The sequence below is a fragment of the Mercurialis annua genome, linkage group LG4 (genome assembly GCF_937616625.2).
Source record: "Mercurialis annua linkage group LG4, ddMerAnnu1.2, whole genome shotgun sequence".
Classification (NCBI taxonomy): domain Eukaryota; kingdom Viridiplantae; phylum Streptophyta; class Magnoliopsida; order Malpighiales; family Euphorbiaceae; genus Mercurialis; species Mercurialis annua.
Window position 1 is genome coordinate 13,657,217 of NC_065573.1, and position 11,910 is coordinate 13,669,126.

General features: G+C 38.8%; 3 protein-coding genes across 3 annotated transcripts; 1 reads left to right on the forward strand and 2 right to left on the reverse strand.

Annotated features, from left to right (window-relative positions):
• The first annotated feature begins 5,009 nt into the window (after nucleotides 1-5,009).
• LOC126678145 (probable pectinesterase 67) lies at nucleotides 5,010-6,458 on the forward strand. The gene is made up of 3 exons (XM_050373034.2): nucleotides 5,010-5,415; nucleotides 5,485-6,099; nucleotides 6,183-6,458. The coding sequence occupies exons 1-3, from the start codon at nucleotides 5,123-5,125 to the stop codon at nucleotides 6,334-6,336; spliced, it is 1,062 nt and encodes a 353-aa protein (XP_050228991.1). The 5' UTR covers nucleotides 5,010-5,122; the 3' UTR covers nucleotides 6,337-6,458.
• Nucleotides 6,459-6,570: 112 nt separating this feature from the next.
• LOC126678143 ((R)-mandelonitrile lyase-like) lies at nucleotides 6,571-9,353 on the reverse strand. The gene is made up of 3 exons (XM_050373032.2): nucleotides 8,554-9,353; nucleotides 6,820-8,332; nucleotides 6,571-6,744 (listed from the first exon to the last, which is right to left on the reverse strand). Exons 1-3 carry the CDS (start codon nucleotides 8,666-8,668, stop codon nucleotides 6,699-6,701), a joined length of 1,674 nt encoding a protein of 557 aa, XP_050228989.1. The 5' UTR covers nucleotides 8,669-9,353; the 3' UTR covers nucleotides 6,571-6,698.
• A 149-nt stretch (nucleotides 9,354-9,502) lies between these two features.
• LOC126678146 (ACT domain-containing protein ACR11) lies at nucleotides 9,503-11,644 on the reverse strand. The gene is made up of 9 exons (XM_050373035.2): nucleotides 11,482-11,644; nucleotides 11,244-11,406; nucleotides 11,069-11,163; nucleotides 10,914-10,998; nucleotides 10,774-10,833; nucleotides 10,631-10,686; nucleotides 10,057-10,162; nucleotides 9,901-9,969; nucleotides 9,503-9,817 (listed from the first exon to the last, which is right to left on the reverse strand). The coding sequence occupies exons 1-9, from the start codon at nucleotides 11,613-11,615 to the stop codon at nucleotides 9,755-9,757; spliced, it is 831 nt and encodes a 276-aa protein (XP_050228992.1). The 5' UTR covers nucleotides 11,616-11,644; the 3' UTR covers nucleotides 9,503-9,754.
• Nucleotides 11,645-11,910: the final 266 nt, after the last annotated feature.

Here is an 11,910-nt window from a genome sequence, read left to right on the forward strand (position 1 = left end):
TTGTTTATCGATTTTCAATCATAGGTTCCTTATACCTCGAAACCCTAATCGAACACGTTATGTTCGATATCAAAATTTCTCGTTTTCGGGGTCCGTGTTTCCTTTTTAATGTACTACGCTCTTAAAGTCGGAACACGAGGTCATATCTGGGCGAAAATACCCTATAGGTGCTTCGAATAAGTTGTGCGCCAGCATAGCCTCACTGCGCGCCCGCACAGCGCATCTTTGCGCCCGCGCAACGTATCTCCAGGAGTCGCTCTCAGGCCATTCCGACGTGCTTTCGATAAATTTTTGAATACTCATTATTCAAACAACGTTCTGAAACGTTTATAACACGAAATCTAAACCTAAAACACTAAAAATCGATCCTAGATCGTTAAAACGATAAAACCATTCTGTGGCCCAAAACTTTAACTCGATATATATTCAAATTCATCCATTAAAAAGGCAAAACGTCAAGCTTACTGTGATTTGCCACTGAAATACGATCGATTCGAGCTATAGAACGTCGGAAACGGACGAGAAACGGAGATCGAGCGACGGAACGACGAAAAACGATGATGATGGTAAGAAAATAAGTTTTCCTCATTCTGGATCATTCTTCTTTCCTTAAGAATGAAGAGTATATATATATATATATATATATAATGGTTAAATTGATATTTTAATCCTTCTTTTGTTTTAACCATTTCTCTTTCGAACTTTCCATTTTAACCAAACGGTTAATTATCCGCTTTAACTCAATTGCATACGTATTATTTATACCCAAATAAATAATACTAACCCAAAATTATTATTATTCTCTGTGAGTAACCTTTTAATTGCTATTCCCGAGGCTTAATTAGCTAATTTACACTTTGGTCCTTGAAACTTTTTAAAAGTTGCAATTTAGTCCAAAACGCATCCGCGTCCAAATTTTAAATAGTCTCTGATCGACCCGAAACTTTAACCACAAATACTATAAAATATTTCGCGAACTTAGGCGAAATAATTTCCATCACGGGATTTACATTTTATTTAATATTAATTTTCTAACCTTTTCTTCAAATCCCGCTAATACGCTTAATGAAAATCAGTCTAGATTCCCAATAATATTAAATTAAATCCATATTAATTTAATTTATCGGAATTTATGACATGTGGCACGATTTAATTATTTTAAATAATTAGGGTATTACACTCTTCCCCCCTTATAAAAATTCGTCCTCGAATTTTCATATAACTTCTTGACTTATCTTAAACCCTTAACCTCTTAAACTTCATTCATAATAGGTATACTGTATTCATCTTATGACGCTTGTCGGCCCGTGGAAACTGTTACTCTAGCTCTTGCACTTCCAATGCAGTGGCATGAACTGTTATTGACGACCTTCATGTCATTATCTTCTTCTATAGTGACTTTAGTGGTATTCTCATGTACTATGATTTGTTACGTTTGATCTCTTCTCTTGTATCTTGGATACATAATTCTTTCATCTGTTCTTTATTTGATATATAATACTATGAACTCTTGTACTTGTAATTGAACTTTCAGTTTATTACTGAAGTCCAATGGGTAGTTCGTCCTAGTGATGTCTTATCACTAAAGATGATAATCATCGTCCTTAGACTTTTCTTATTTGTCGCCGACTGATATAGACAACTCATTAGTTCGTACTATTCAATCTCCTTTGTTTAGTCGTTATTACGACTTGATCTTGATCTCAAACATCTTCTCTTATGACAATATCAGTCGCATCCACGTGTACTTACGATTCTTCGTCCTTAATTCTCTCTTTGTTTGTTGAGTAGGGTGGATACTTGTTTAATTCTTAATTTCACTACTTACGTAGTCTCCTTCGTATGGTTATTGTCGTTACCCAACTTCAATTCATTATGACGTTGGGAACTTGTTTCCATTAAACACTATCCTCTTATGTCTCGTTATTTCATTTATCATACGAAATTTCCTTCTTTTACTAGTGTCGTCCATCGACAGTTATTCATGAATTGGATTCCCATGGCGTATCTTCATAAGGTCTTTGCTTTTTTTGTAGGACTTACTTGACTTATTTCTTACGTCTATACATATCGTATACTTCTTTAATAATTGTACATATATTGACCTACTTCCTTTTTCCTTAAGCGTGATGCACTGTTCTTGAAACTTCTCGTCTCTTCTTCACTTCACATCGATCTGTTTCACCAATCTGGTTTACGATCAGATAGGGTTGCTATGTTCTTATCTTAATAAGACAGCGTGTGGCCAATGTTTTGATAAGCTTCTTAGGCTTACATCACCTTTCTCACCTACTTAGGTGAGAGCCTTTAATCCCTTTTTTCCCAACCGTTCGTGCACACTAAAATGTTATTTAGTGGCACTGTTATATGCTTGATCTTCTATTCGTATGTACTCTACATATCTTCTGATTTATTAGATGCATTCCGTTTACTCATATCCAATGAGGGCTCTTGGTCCTTTCAAATTTTGCGTCGTGTATTTCCTTTGGCAGTGTCGTCACTGTCACCTTAGTCGCGCATCGCACATCGCGTATATTTTCATTGATCTTCAAATTCGTTATTCCATTCTCTTATCTATCCAAATTTGTCTTTGTATCCTTGCGGAGATCTTTGCTTATCCTTATTGCGAACGTAAACATTCTTTACAATTTTCATGACATACTGATCCTTATGATCATTACGATATTCGAATCCTTGTTGCCATATTTGGCATTTTACAACCTCTTTACATCAATTTCCTTCTAGTGAGTTTTTACTATTTGCCTTGTCGTATTCTATTTCTTGGAGTTTCAATATTAACTTTAGCATTAACCCTTAGGTTATACTTGTCCTTAACTTCTTATTCATTTTCTTATATCATCTCAACTATGCTCTTCTCTCCTTTATCGTCGTCTCGACATTGATCGTCTTTCGATCTCTCATTACTATCCGTGATCTTGCTATTTCTACTCGTTACTTCTTTCTTCAATCTATACCGTAGATGGATTCCTTCATAATCTTTCTTTGAATCCTTATTCTTAACTAGTCATTAGGATTAGTAGTTTCGATGTTATAATCCTACAGAACTCCTCTTGTATTTCGTATTCTTGCTCTTATCGTATTTTTCAATCATCTTTCATTGCATCCTATGCATTCCCCTTCCTCGCATCTTATACATAGTGTGTTTCTTCTTTTTGCATCCACAACATCGATCATTAATATAGGGTGGTAGCCTTCTTCGTCGGAATTCCTTGATGCAGTACATTCTCAAATGCTTGCATATCGTTTTATCGCACCCTCACTGTCACCTTGGCTGTCAGTAAGGTCGGTTGTACATTTGTATCATCTTTATCCTTTCTTGTCTCTATGTGTCCACGATTACATAGAGTTTGACCCATATGATCTTCTTGTCATCCTTCCATGTGAGCTACTCTTTTTCTCCCCTCAATTACTCTTATCAAATTCCTTGCGACTTACGCAGGTTACTTGTGCTTTCTTGATACTTGTCACCTTAACTGATCTCTTGCTATCCTTAATTCACCTTTGAATTCTTACACCTTATCATACCTCGTCCTATACCTTATCATATATCTTACTTTCACCTCTTATCTTCTATTTCGGTCTATCCGGTATCACTTTTTTTAGTATGGTTCAATCTTGGTATTGAGTCTCTTCTTCACGTTCTTCCACTTATTTCGACGTACGAAGCTTCAATCGTATATCCGATACGTTCGATACCATATACCACCTCTTAACCATTCACATATACGTTCGAAACAGAATCAACTTGAATTTGGGACAGCTATTCGAAATCTTAATGAAAGATCGGATTTTTTATCTCATGTTTGCTTTTCGTGAAAATATATCAATTAAAGTGGAGGGTTTCTTCAAACAACAAGAAGTTGGGTCAACTATTCAATCAAATGATATTGAGCATGTTTCCCATCTCATATCGAGAAAGAAGTGGGCTATTTCTTAGCAAAATTGTGTATGGATGACCGGCGATTACTAGCGATTTCGGTTTCATGCAGGCGAGTTGCAGCCTGCAATCCGAACTGAGGACGGGGTTTTGGACTTAGCTCACCCTCGCATGATCGCGACCCTTTGTCCCGGCCATTGCAACACGTGTATTGCCCAGGGCATAAGGGGCATGATGACTTGTCATCATTCTCACCTTCCTCCGGCTCAGCCATCGTGTTTAATTTCCACTGTTGAGTTTGGAACTCTGAGCAGACTGCCGGTGATAAGCCGGAGGAAGGTGAGGATGACGTCACAGCACTGCACGGGTCGATACGCACAGCGTTCAGTATCCATCGTTTACTGCTAGGACTATTGGGATGTCTAATCACATTCGCTCCCCTAGCTTTCGTCTCTCAGCGTCCTTTGGATTTTTATAGGGTATTTATGGCTAATTACGCTTTAATCCTCCAAATTTGCAACTATGCACCAATTACGCCTGCTTAGATTCCAATAAGAAAATCGATAGCTCGTCGCCTGGATAATTTTATCTGAAAATCATCATTGGACGCTGCAGTCCCTTATCACTTTTTAATAGGTGACTACACTCACCCATAAGTGTGAGAGATCTACCTAATCGGTATAAAAGGCATTTTCTAACTGAGTTAGGTGGCGACTCCATTTTTGCTAACTTTTCCAGATTTGAAGTGATAAAAGAATAACAAGATTTAAATTTTTCATCATATTTCCATTTTTGTAATAAACATTAAATTATTAAAATATAAACTAACAAGTGACGTAGTATATATAAAATCATGAAACATTTGATGTTTATTAGTTTTGTAGTATTGGATGAATGGTGAATATAAATGTAAAAGAGAAGTAAAAAAAAAAACTTAAAACGGTTGAGATATTAGTAGGCTGTATAATTTTTGGTTGGCAGGAAATATGGATGGATTGAAAGAGGTAATATATTGGGAATTGAATTGCAAAATGAAGTCCTACATTTATGGGTGCACAAGAAGAAGGACATAGAATGAGTTGTTAAATAAAAAAAAGTAAAAACAACTAACGAAATGAAACAAACCACACAAGTTTCTGTTAAAACCCTCTAAAAAAAGAGAGACAGTGAATCATAGCTTCCAAAACAAACAAGGACCTCACATAAAAAAAGGTATAATTGTTGATGAGGGTGAGGAAAATGCAGCAGAGAATAAGAAGAATGAATAGAATGAATGCTTGGGTTTGGCTGGGGAGCATTGTAGGGATCGCGATATGGCTATCGGGGAACGCGGATGCCTTGTCTGCACAGACAGTAATAGACTCTCCTCTATTGACACAAAAGATTGGCACCAACCGAACCATAAAGGTTGATATCAATGGAAAGGGAGATTTCACGTCCATCCAAGAAGCCATCAATGCGGTGCCTCAGAACAATTCCAAATGGATCATCATCCATGTCAGGAAAGGAGTCTACAGGTAACATTTCACCTACATTTCTTTCATTTCCATCTTCCTATATGTATAACCAACCCCTTTACCATGCAGAGAAAAGGTTCACATCCCCAAAAACAAACCTTACATTTTCCTGAGGGGCAATGGGAAAGGCAGGACAGCCCTCGTCTGGTCAATGAGCTCCGTCGATAACAAGGCATCCGCCACCTTCACTGTTCAAGCCCCCCACTTCATTGCTTTCGGTATCAGTTTCAAGAACGAGGCTCCAACAGGGGTCGCTTTTACCTCACAAAACCAGTCCGTCGCAGCATTTGTGGGGGCCGACATGGTTGCCTTCTACCATTGCGGATTCTACAGCACCCACAACACTCTTTTTGATTACAAGGGCAGACACTACTACGACAATTGCTACATTCAAGGCTCCATCGACTTCATCTTTGGCCGCGCCAGATCCATCTTCCATAGCTGTGAGATCTTTGTCATCGCCGACATGCGCGTCAACATTCTGGGCTCCATTACTGCTCACAACAGGGAATCAGATGATGATAGTGGCCTTGTTTTTGTCAAGGGAAAGGTTTATGGTATTGGCGATGTTTACTTGGGAAGAGCCAAAGGTGCTCACTCCAGGACTATTTTTGCAAAGACTTACCTTTCTAGGACTATTGATCCCAAAGGCTGGACCAATTGGAGCTATAATGGCCCCACTCAGTAAGAGTTCCATCCACAATTTTATATATTTCCATCTGACTGATGCTTGTCTTCATTATTAATTAATGTTTTGTTTCCTACAGAAACATGTTCCAAGCAGAGTACAAATGCCATGGACCAGGAGCTGATACCACAGGCCGTGCAGAGTGGTCAAAACAACTTACTGAAGAAGAAGCTGAACAATACATGTCCATTGATTTCATAGATGGCCAACAGTGGCTTCCTGTTTGGATTTGAATTCTTTTCTTTTATGTATAATTTTGTATCATTCCAATACTTTTTTATATATGTTTTTTACGCACCATATTTCAACTCAATGCTTCATTTGTTTTTGCTGTAATCTCAACTTCTAACCTCCACCTCCTATTCTCATTAATACAAAACTAATTTGTATATATCGGATTCATATTGCCGTCATAACATGTTGCCTGCTCTAAATTTTCATCAGCAAAACGCAACTGAACAAAACGATTTAATTCACATCCCAATTTACCATTCAAATCAAAAACTGTGCACATGAGAATTTTGATTACAATACACTCCTATTTGATTATCATACACTTCGTATGCTACCTACACCTGTGGTACAACTCCAAAGATCATCTGTACTTCGTGCGCTCGCTGATTATCTTCAGCCCTGTGTATCTGGCAAAGAAGACGAGTATCAGAATATAGTCAGGGAACAGCACAGAGTGAAGTAAGGTAAAAACATGTGTATACCTGCCCAGCATCATCAAAGTAGCTTGGGGATTAGTTCCAGGCGATACAGTAAATGTCGAGCCATCAACAACTCGTAGGGAATTAATGCCTAGAACCCGGTGATTACGATCCACCACTTTCCCTACAACACAGCCCCCATGGTAATGCCATATTGTGCTGACAGTTCGGCGACAAAAATCAGCCATCTGCGCGAAGTCAGATTGGTCGACTGGTAAAGCAGGCCCTACAAATCTGAAACTTCGAGCTCCAAACCATTCCTGGAACCTAAAGTCCTCCATAGCCCTGCTCCTCAGCACCTCTCCGATTTTGCGGGTGCCATTCACACACTTCTCCACATCGGAAGGATGAGAAAAGTAATTGAACCTAACAATTGGATTCACTCTTACATCTGTTGATGCAAGCCTTAGAGAGCCAGCAGAGAGTGGGCCTGTGATTTTCTCCATAAGGGTAGCCACTGTGAGATAGAGAGGTGCAGAAGGTGGCCTGATAAAAACAGAACGAGCCGGGGATGCAAACGGGACGACATTAGAAGCTGCTTCAAGGTAAGCCCCCATCTGAGTAATGCCAACCACCTGTAACAAAGAGTGCTCGAGTGGGAGCGAAGGCACAATTGAGATACCATTTCGAGGATTGTCATACAGGTGCTGCCCCACATACGGCGAATGATACGCCACAGGAATACCCCAGGATGACAGGTAAGGCCTGGGACCAATGCCACTCAACAACAGCATTTGTGGACTTCCAATGGCACCAGCAGATACAATCACCTCACCATTGTCATGCACCAAGGCATGGTGAAAATCTCCTCTCTCGTCGCGATAAACCACCCCGACTGCACCAAGTCTAGACCTTGAATGCGAATTAGATGCCAACAGTAGTCTTTCGACACTGGCATGCACAGCAACCTTAATATTGGCAGCATTGGCATAATCAAGAAGATCAGCTGCACTGTGTCTTCTCCCTGAAGCATCAAAAGTAGAACCACTCACCTTAGTACCCACCACATGATCCAAACTAAAGCCATTGTAAGGGCTAACTCCAGCCTCCAACAAACCATCTCTAACAGCGGATTGCCAGTCCCTAAGCTCAGGCCTAAACACAATGGCCTTCTCAACCCAGTCATAAGACTGATTCACAACTCTCATATCCCACGTCACACCTGACTGCTCAAAGAAATCTCTGTCCGCTCGACTATAGAAGCCAGCATTGATGGCGCTGCTGCCACCAAGAACGCGGCCTCTAGCGTTGGGGACACCGTCCTCGGAAGTGAAGGACTGGGCAGGGGAATCAAAGGTATCAACTTCAGTAAGGGTGGGCAAGAAGCCTTCTTGGGTCATCAAATTACGTTTACCATAGGGAACATCACCGCGCTCGAGAAGCAGAACTTTATAGGATTGAGACAAAGTAGCAGCTAAGGGGCAGCCGGCTGTGCCACCCCCAACAACTATGTAATCATAATACTCCTCCGATGCCAAGTCCGTCGCATTTACAACAAAGTTTAGGTAAGTCGGGTCTGTACATACAAAAAAGCATTGATGATTTAATGCTGTTTGAGTTCAATAGTAGATAAGATTCACTAAAACTGAAGCAAGTAAATAAAGGGTTTCACATTGTTTAGTTAAAGATTCTCTTACTTTCCTGAATTGATTCTTTACATTCAAGATTCAAGATTCTGTTTGGTTTCCAAGAAAAGTAGAATAAAGCAACAAATTAACAAGAAGATAAAAGAAAAACCTGTCGAAGGATGTGGTCTAGCAGCTTCAGAAACAGAAGCAAAGAAGAAGATGAGCACCAAGAATGCAGCAACATTGTAATTGTAGTACAAGAACACGAACTGGGTTCTCTTCATTTTCTCGGAAACTTGTACGAAATTTTCTTGGAAAGTAGAGAGAGAAAGAGAAAAGATATTTCTCTGAGAGAAAGAGAGAGTCTTTCTTGAGAGAGAAAGAAATGGAGAGCGAGTTTGTTAGAGATGGTTTGGTTAGTTATACTGTGTTTTTTTAGTTATCATTTCCTACGCTAAGCCCTACTTTACCTCACTATGGATCTTTTACTATGATCCGTTGATTTTATATTTTAAAAACCGGATGGGAGATCGGACTGGTTTCGTGGGGGTTTTATGGTTCGGCAGGTTTAACCGAGTTAGTATAGATTTTTTCATTTTAATAAATATAAATTATTTGAATTAAAAATACAAAATGTTTAAATAAAATATTTTTAAATTTTATTGTATAAAATTTATAAAATAATGTTCCTGAGTTTCATTTAGATGATCAATAATTGTATTGAAGTAATTATAAGGCCAAACCTATCTAGAGGCCCCTGTACATTACACTTTTTTTTCCATAGATCCTTATACTTCATTTTCGTATTATTTGATCCCTCTACTTATCTATTTTTATTTTTCAGGTCCTTTTTGAGTTTTTTCCAGTCATTTTGTGTGACTGGAGGAAAAAAAAATTGTAAATATAGGGACTGGAGGAAAAAACATTTGTAAGTAGAGGAACTGGAAAAAACTCAAAAAGGACCTGAAAATCGAAAATAGATAAGTAGAAGGATCAGATAATACAAAAATGAAGTATGAGGACCTACGAAAAAAAAAAGTGTAAAGTACAAGGGCCTCTAGATGGGTTAAGCCTAATTATAATGTTCCTGAGTTATCACTTGTCTTGATGTTTCATGATTCAAACTAAAACTCCAGGTAAATACATTTAACATATAAGGAAGGAGTTTCACAATGTAGTTCATATCTAGCTTACGTAGATTAGAAAAGGCGATGACTAGTGAATTCAGGGGTAACAAGATTCGTTGCTCTAATTGCTTGGCAATGTAATGTTTTTGTCGAAGCTTAACAAATATGTAATACTTGAAGTCAAATACATTCCATCTTTGAATCATTTGTGGTGCACATGAGAAAATGTATCCACCATTTGGCTCAAAAACTTGCGTCCTCGGTGGTTGGCCGTCTTAGGAAATACCGCAAACTATTAGCAAGAACCTGCCAAATCCCATGAACATTAAAGATTTTTCGAGGTGTAACCGAAAAGTGGCATGGGACGGATGATTTGATTAAAGTCTTACCTGTTGAAGAGGCTTGATGGTGGCTTTACCCTTGTAGCTAACATGAAACTTTGCCTTTGCCAACAATCCCTGGGTGTACAGTTCATATCATACACCATCGTTACCTCAGTTTCAAACAATATAGGAACACTCAAATACATCCCAAGAGATTAGTACCTCGGTATCAAATTCTCCTGACTCAACATCTACATTAATGTCAGTAATATTCTTTACGAGATCAACCAATAATCCAGGGTAATCGACTGTCTCCACATAAAGCAAGCTGCCAAAACAAATACCATTCTACTAGTAAGTACCTCACTTCTTCAGCTATTGATGCATCACATAACAAAGATTTACTTTTCAATTCCTAACCACATTCTAATACTCGTCTCGACAAATCTAGATTACAGAAACTCAAACAAGTACAAGAAGAAAAGACAACCAAGTTCAGTACTAGTTTCGTACGTGTTTAAGAATGATAGAGTATGCCAGCAAAAGACGGTGTCAATGAACATTGTTCTCAACCGGATGATAACTAGTTATTGACCGAAATGAACAAAAGAGATGAGGGTGAACATAAGATGTAAAACTCGTGGTGCCATGACCTTCTGTCACTCAACAAGACTAATACAAGCTGTGCTTCTACAAATAATATTAACATAAAAACTCAAATATGCAATTTTTGTGTGACAGGCAGAGATTGGTTCGCAAAAGTCAACCTGAGGGATCATAACCAACGCGTGTTTACCTGCGAGCAGGACTGTCATCATAGACAGTTATGTGAGTTGCTATATCCACATCAACCTGAGGGATCATAACATAATTAAGTTTCTACTAATAGCTTTTAGATGTAAGAAATCAAAAAAGAAATGAGATATATAGATGACATACGAGTTGCTTGGGTGGCTCCACACCGAAGGCAACTCCCATTGCTAACTGGGAACTTGATTCCTGGACCCCAAAGTGACATTCATATAAGGCCAAGCAACAAGTGGTGTTCAAAGTGAGACATGGAACATAAGAAAAATTACAGGGTGATACTCAAGCAGATTGTTTATGATCGTCAATCGAATAGCCTCAAGAAGCTCTGGATCTTCAACTTTTCTACCTGTATCACTGAACAAGAGGATCGGATCCATCAACGAAGAGTGTTTGGAAAATGGAAGACAAACAACATATAACGTACGCTCTAGTGATGGAAAATTTGTTGTGCTTCCCAGACGAATCCAAATAGACATTAGCCTTGGTAACATTGAGGCCAAGGTTTTTAAGCGCGTTCATCTGCAGCACATTAAAAATGATGGTATATGAGGTAACGAAATGACAAAAATGAATGAGGATGAGAAAGGTGCGGTGCATACAGTATCTAGAAGAGCACCAAGACGATCACCAAATGTTATCTCGACGACAGTTGCATCAGGATCGGAGTCTTGGTCAATAATAACTTTCGGAGTTGGAACGGTGTCCTCTAGGATTGCGGCGGATGATGCTTGGGGAATGATGGCGGTCCTATAAGACCACAAGCTAGCAACATTTGGACACAGGGAGTTAGCAACAATACATGGAGTGTGTTATGCAACATGGAAGATTTAAACGTACCTTGGGGTGCTGCAAGTAGTGGTTTGTTTGAAAGGAAGAGTGGTGAAGCGAGCAGTATGCAAAGTGAAAGATGAAGGAGTGTGTTTGGGGTGGGAGTGAAGACATAGGTTAGAGAAGGCCACAGGCGCTGCCATTGTTTGATATTGTAGAAGCTAGCTTTGAGTTATGGGCCATTTATCTCTCACTTTTGGATATTTCTTATTTCTCCAAAAACAACACCTTCGGTCTATCTCCAATTTCCTGTCCCAATCACTCTTCCTATCCTAACCAACTTTCTCTCTTTTTCCCCTAAACTCTCTATCCTTTCAATTTTACAAGTTAAGTTTTTAGTTTATTTAATTCTTAAACTTCCATTTGGTTTTATTTGAATTCTGAACTTTATAAATTTTAATTTGATCTTATTTGCTTCTTCAACTTCCCACTTTTTTA

Coding starts and splice junctions, on each gene's coding strand:
- LOC126678145 (XM_050373034.2), top strand. CDS start 5,123: ATGAGGGTGAGGAAAATGCAGCAGAGAATAAGAAGAATGAATAGAATG. Junction 5,416..5,484: donor GTCAGGAAAGGAGTCTACAG/GTAACATTTCAC, acceptor TTTACCATGCAG/AGAAAAGGTTCACATCCCCA. Junction 6,100..6,182: donor AGCTATAATGGCCCCACTCA/GTAAGAGTTCCA, acceptor TGTTTCCTACAG/AAACATGTTCCAAGCAGAGT.
- LOC126678143 (XM_050373032.2), bottom strand. CDS start 8,668: ATGAAGAGAACCCAGTTCGTGTTCTTGTACTACAATTACAATGTTGCT. Junction 8,333..8,553: donor TAGACCACATCCTTCGACAG/GTTTTTCTTTTA, acceptor TTGTATGTACAG/ACCCGACTTACCTAAACTTT. Junction 6,745..6,819: donor ACTTTGATGATGCTGGGCAG/GTATACACATGT, acceptor CTTCTTTGCCAG/ATACACAGGGCTGAAGATAA.
- LOC126678146 (XM_050373035.2), bottom strand. CDS start 11,615: ATGGCAGCGCCTGTGGCCTTCTCTAACCTATGTCTTCACTCCCACCCC. Junction 11,164..11,243: donor TTGGTGCTCTTCTAGATACT/GTATGCACCGCA, acceptor AATGTGCTGCAG/ATGAACGCGCTTAAAAACCT. Junction 10,999..11,068: donor AAATTTTCCATCACTAGAGC/GTACGTTATATG, acceptor CCTCTTGTTCAG/TGATACAGGTAGAAAAGTTG.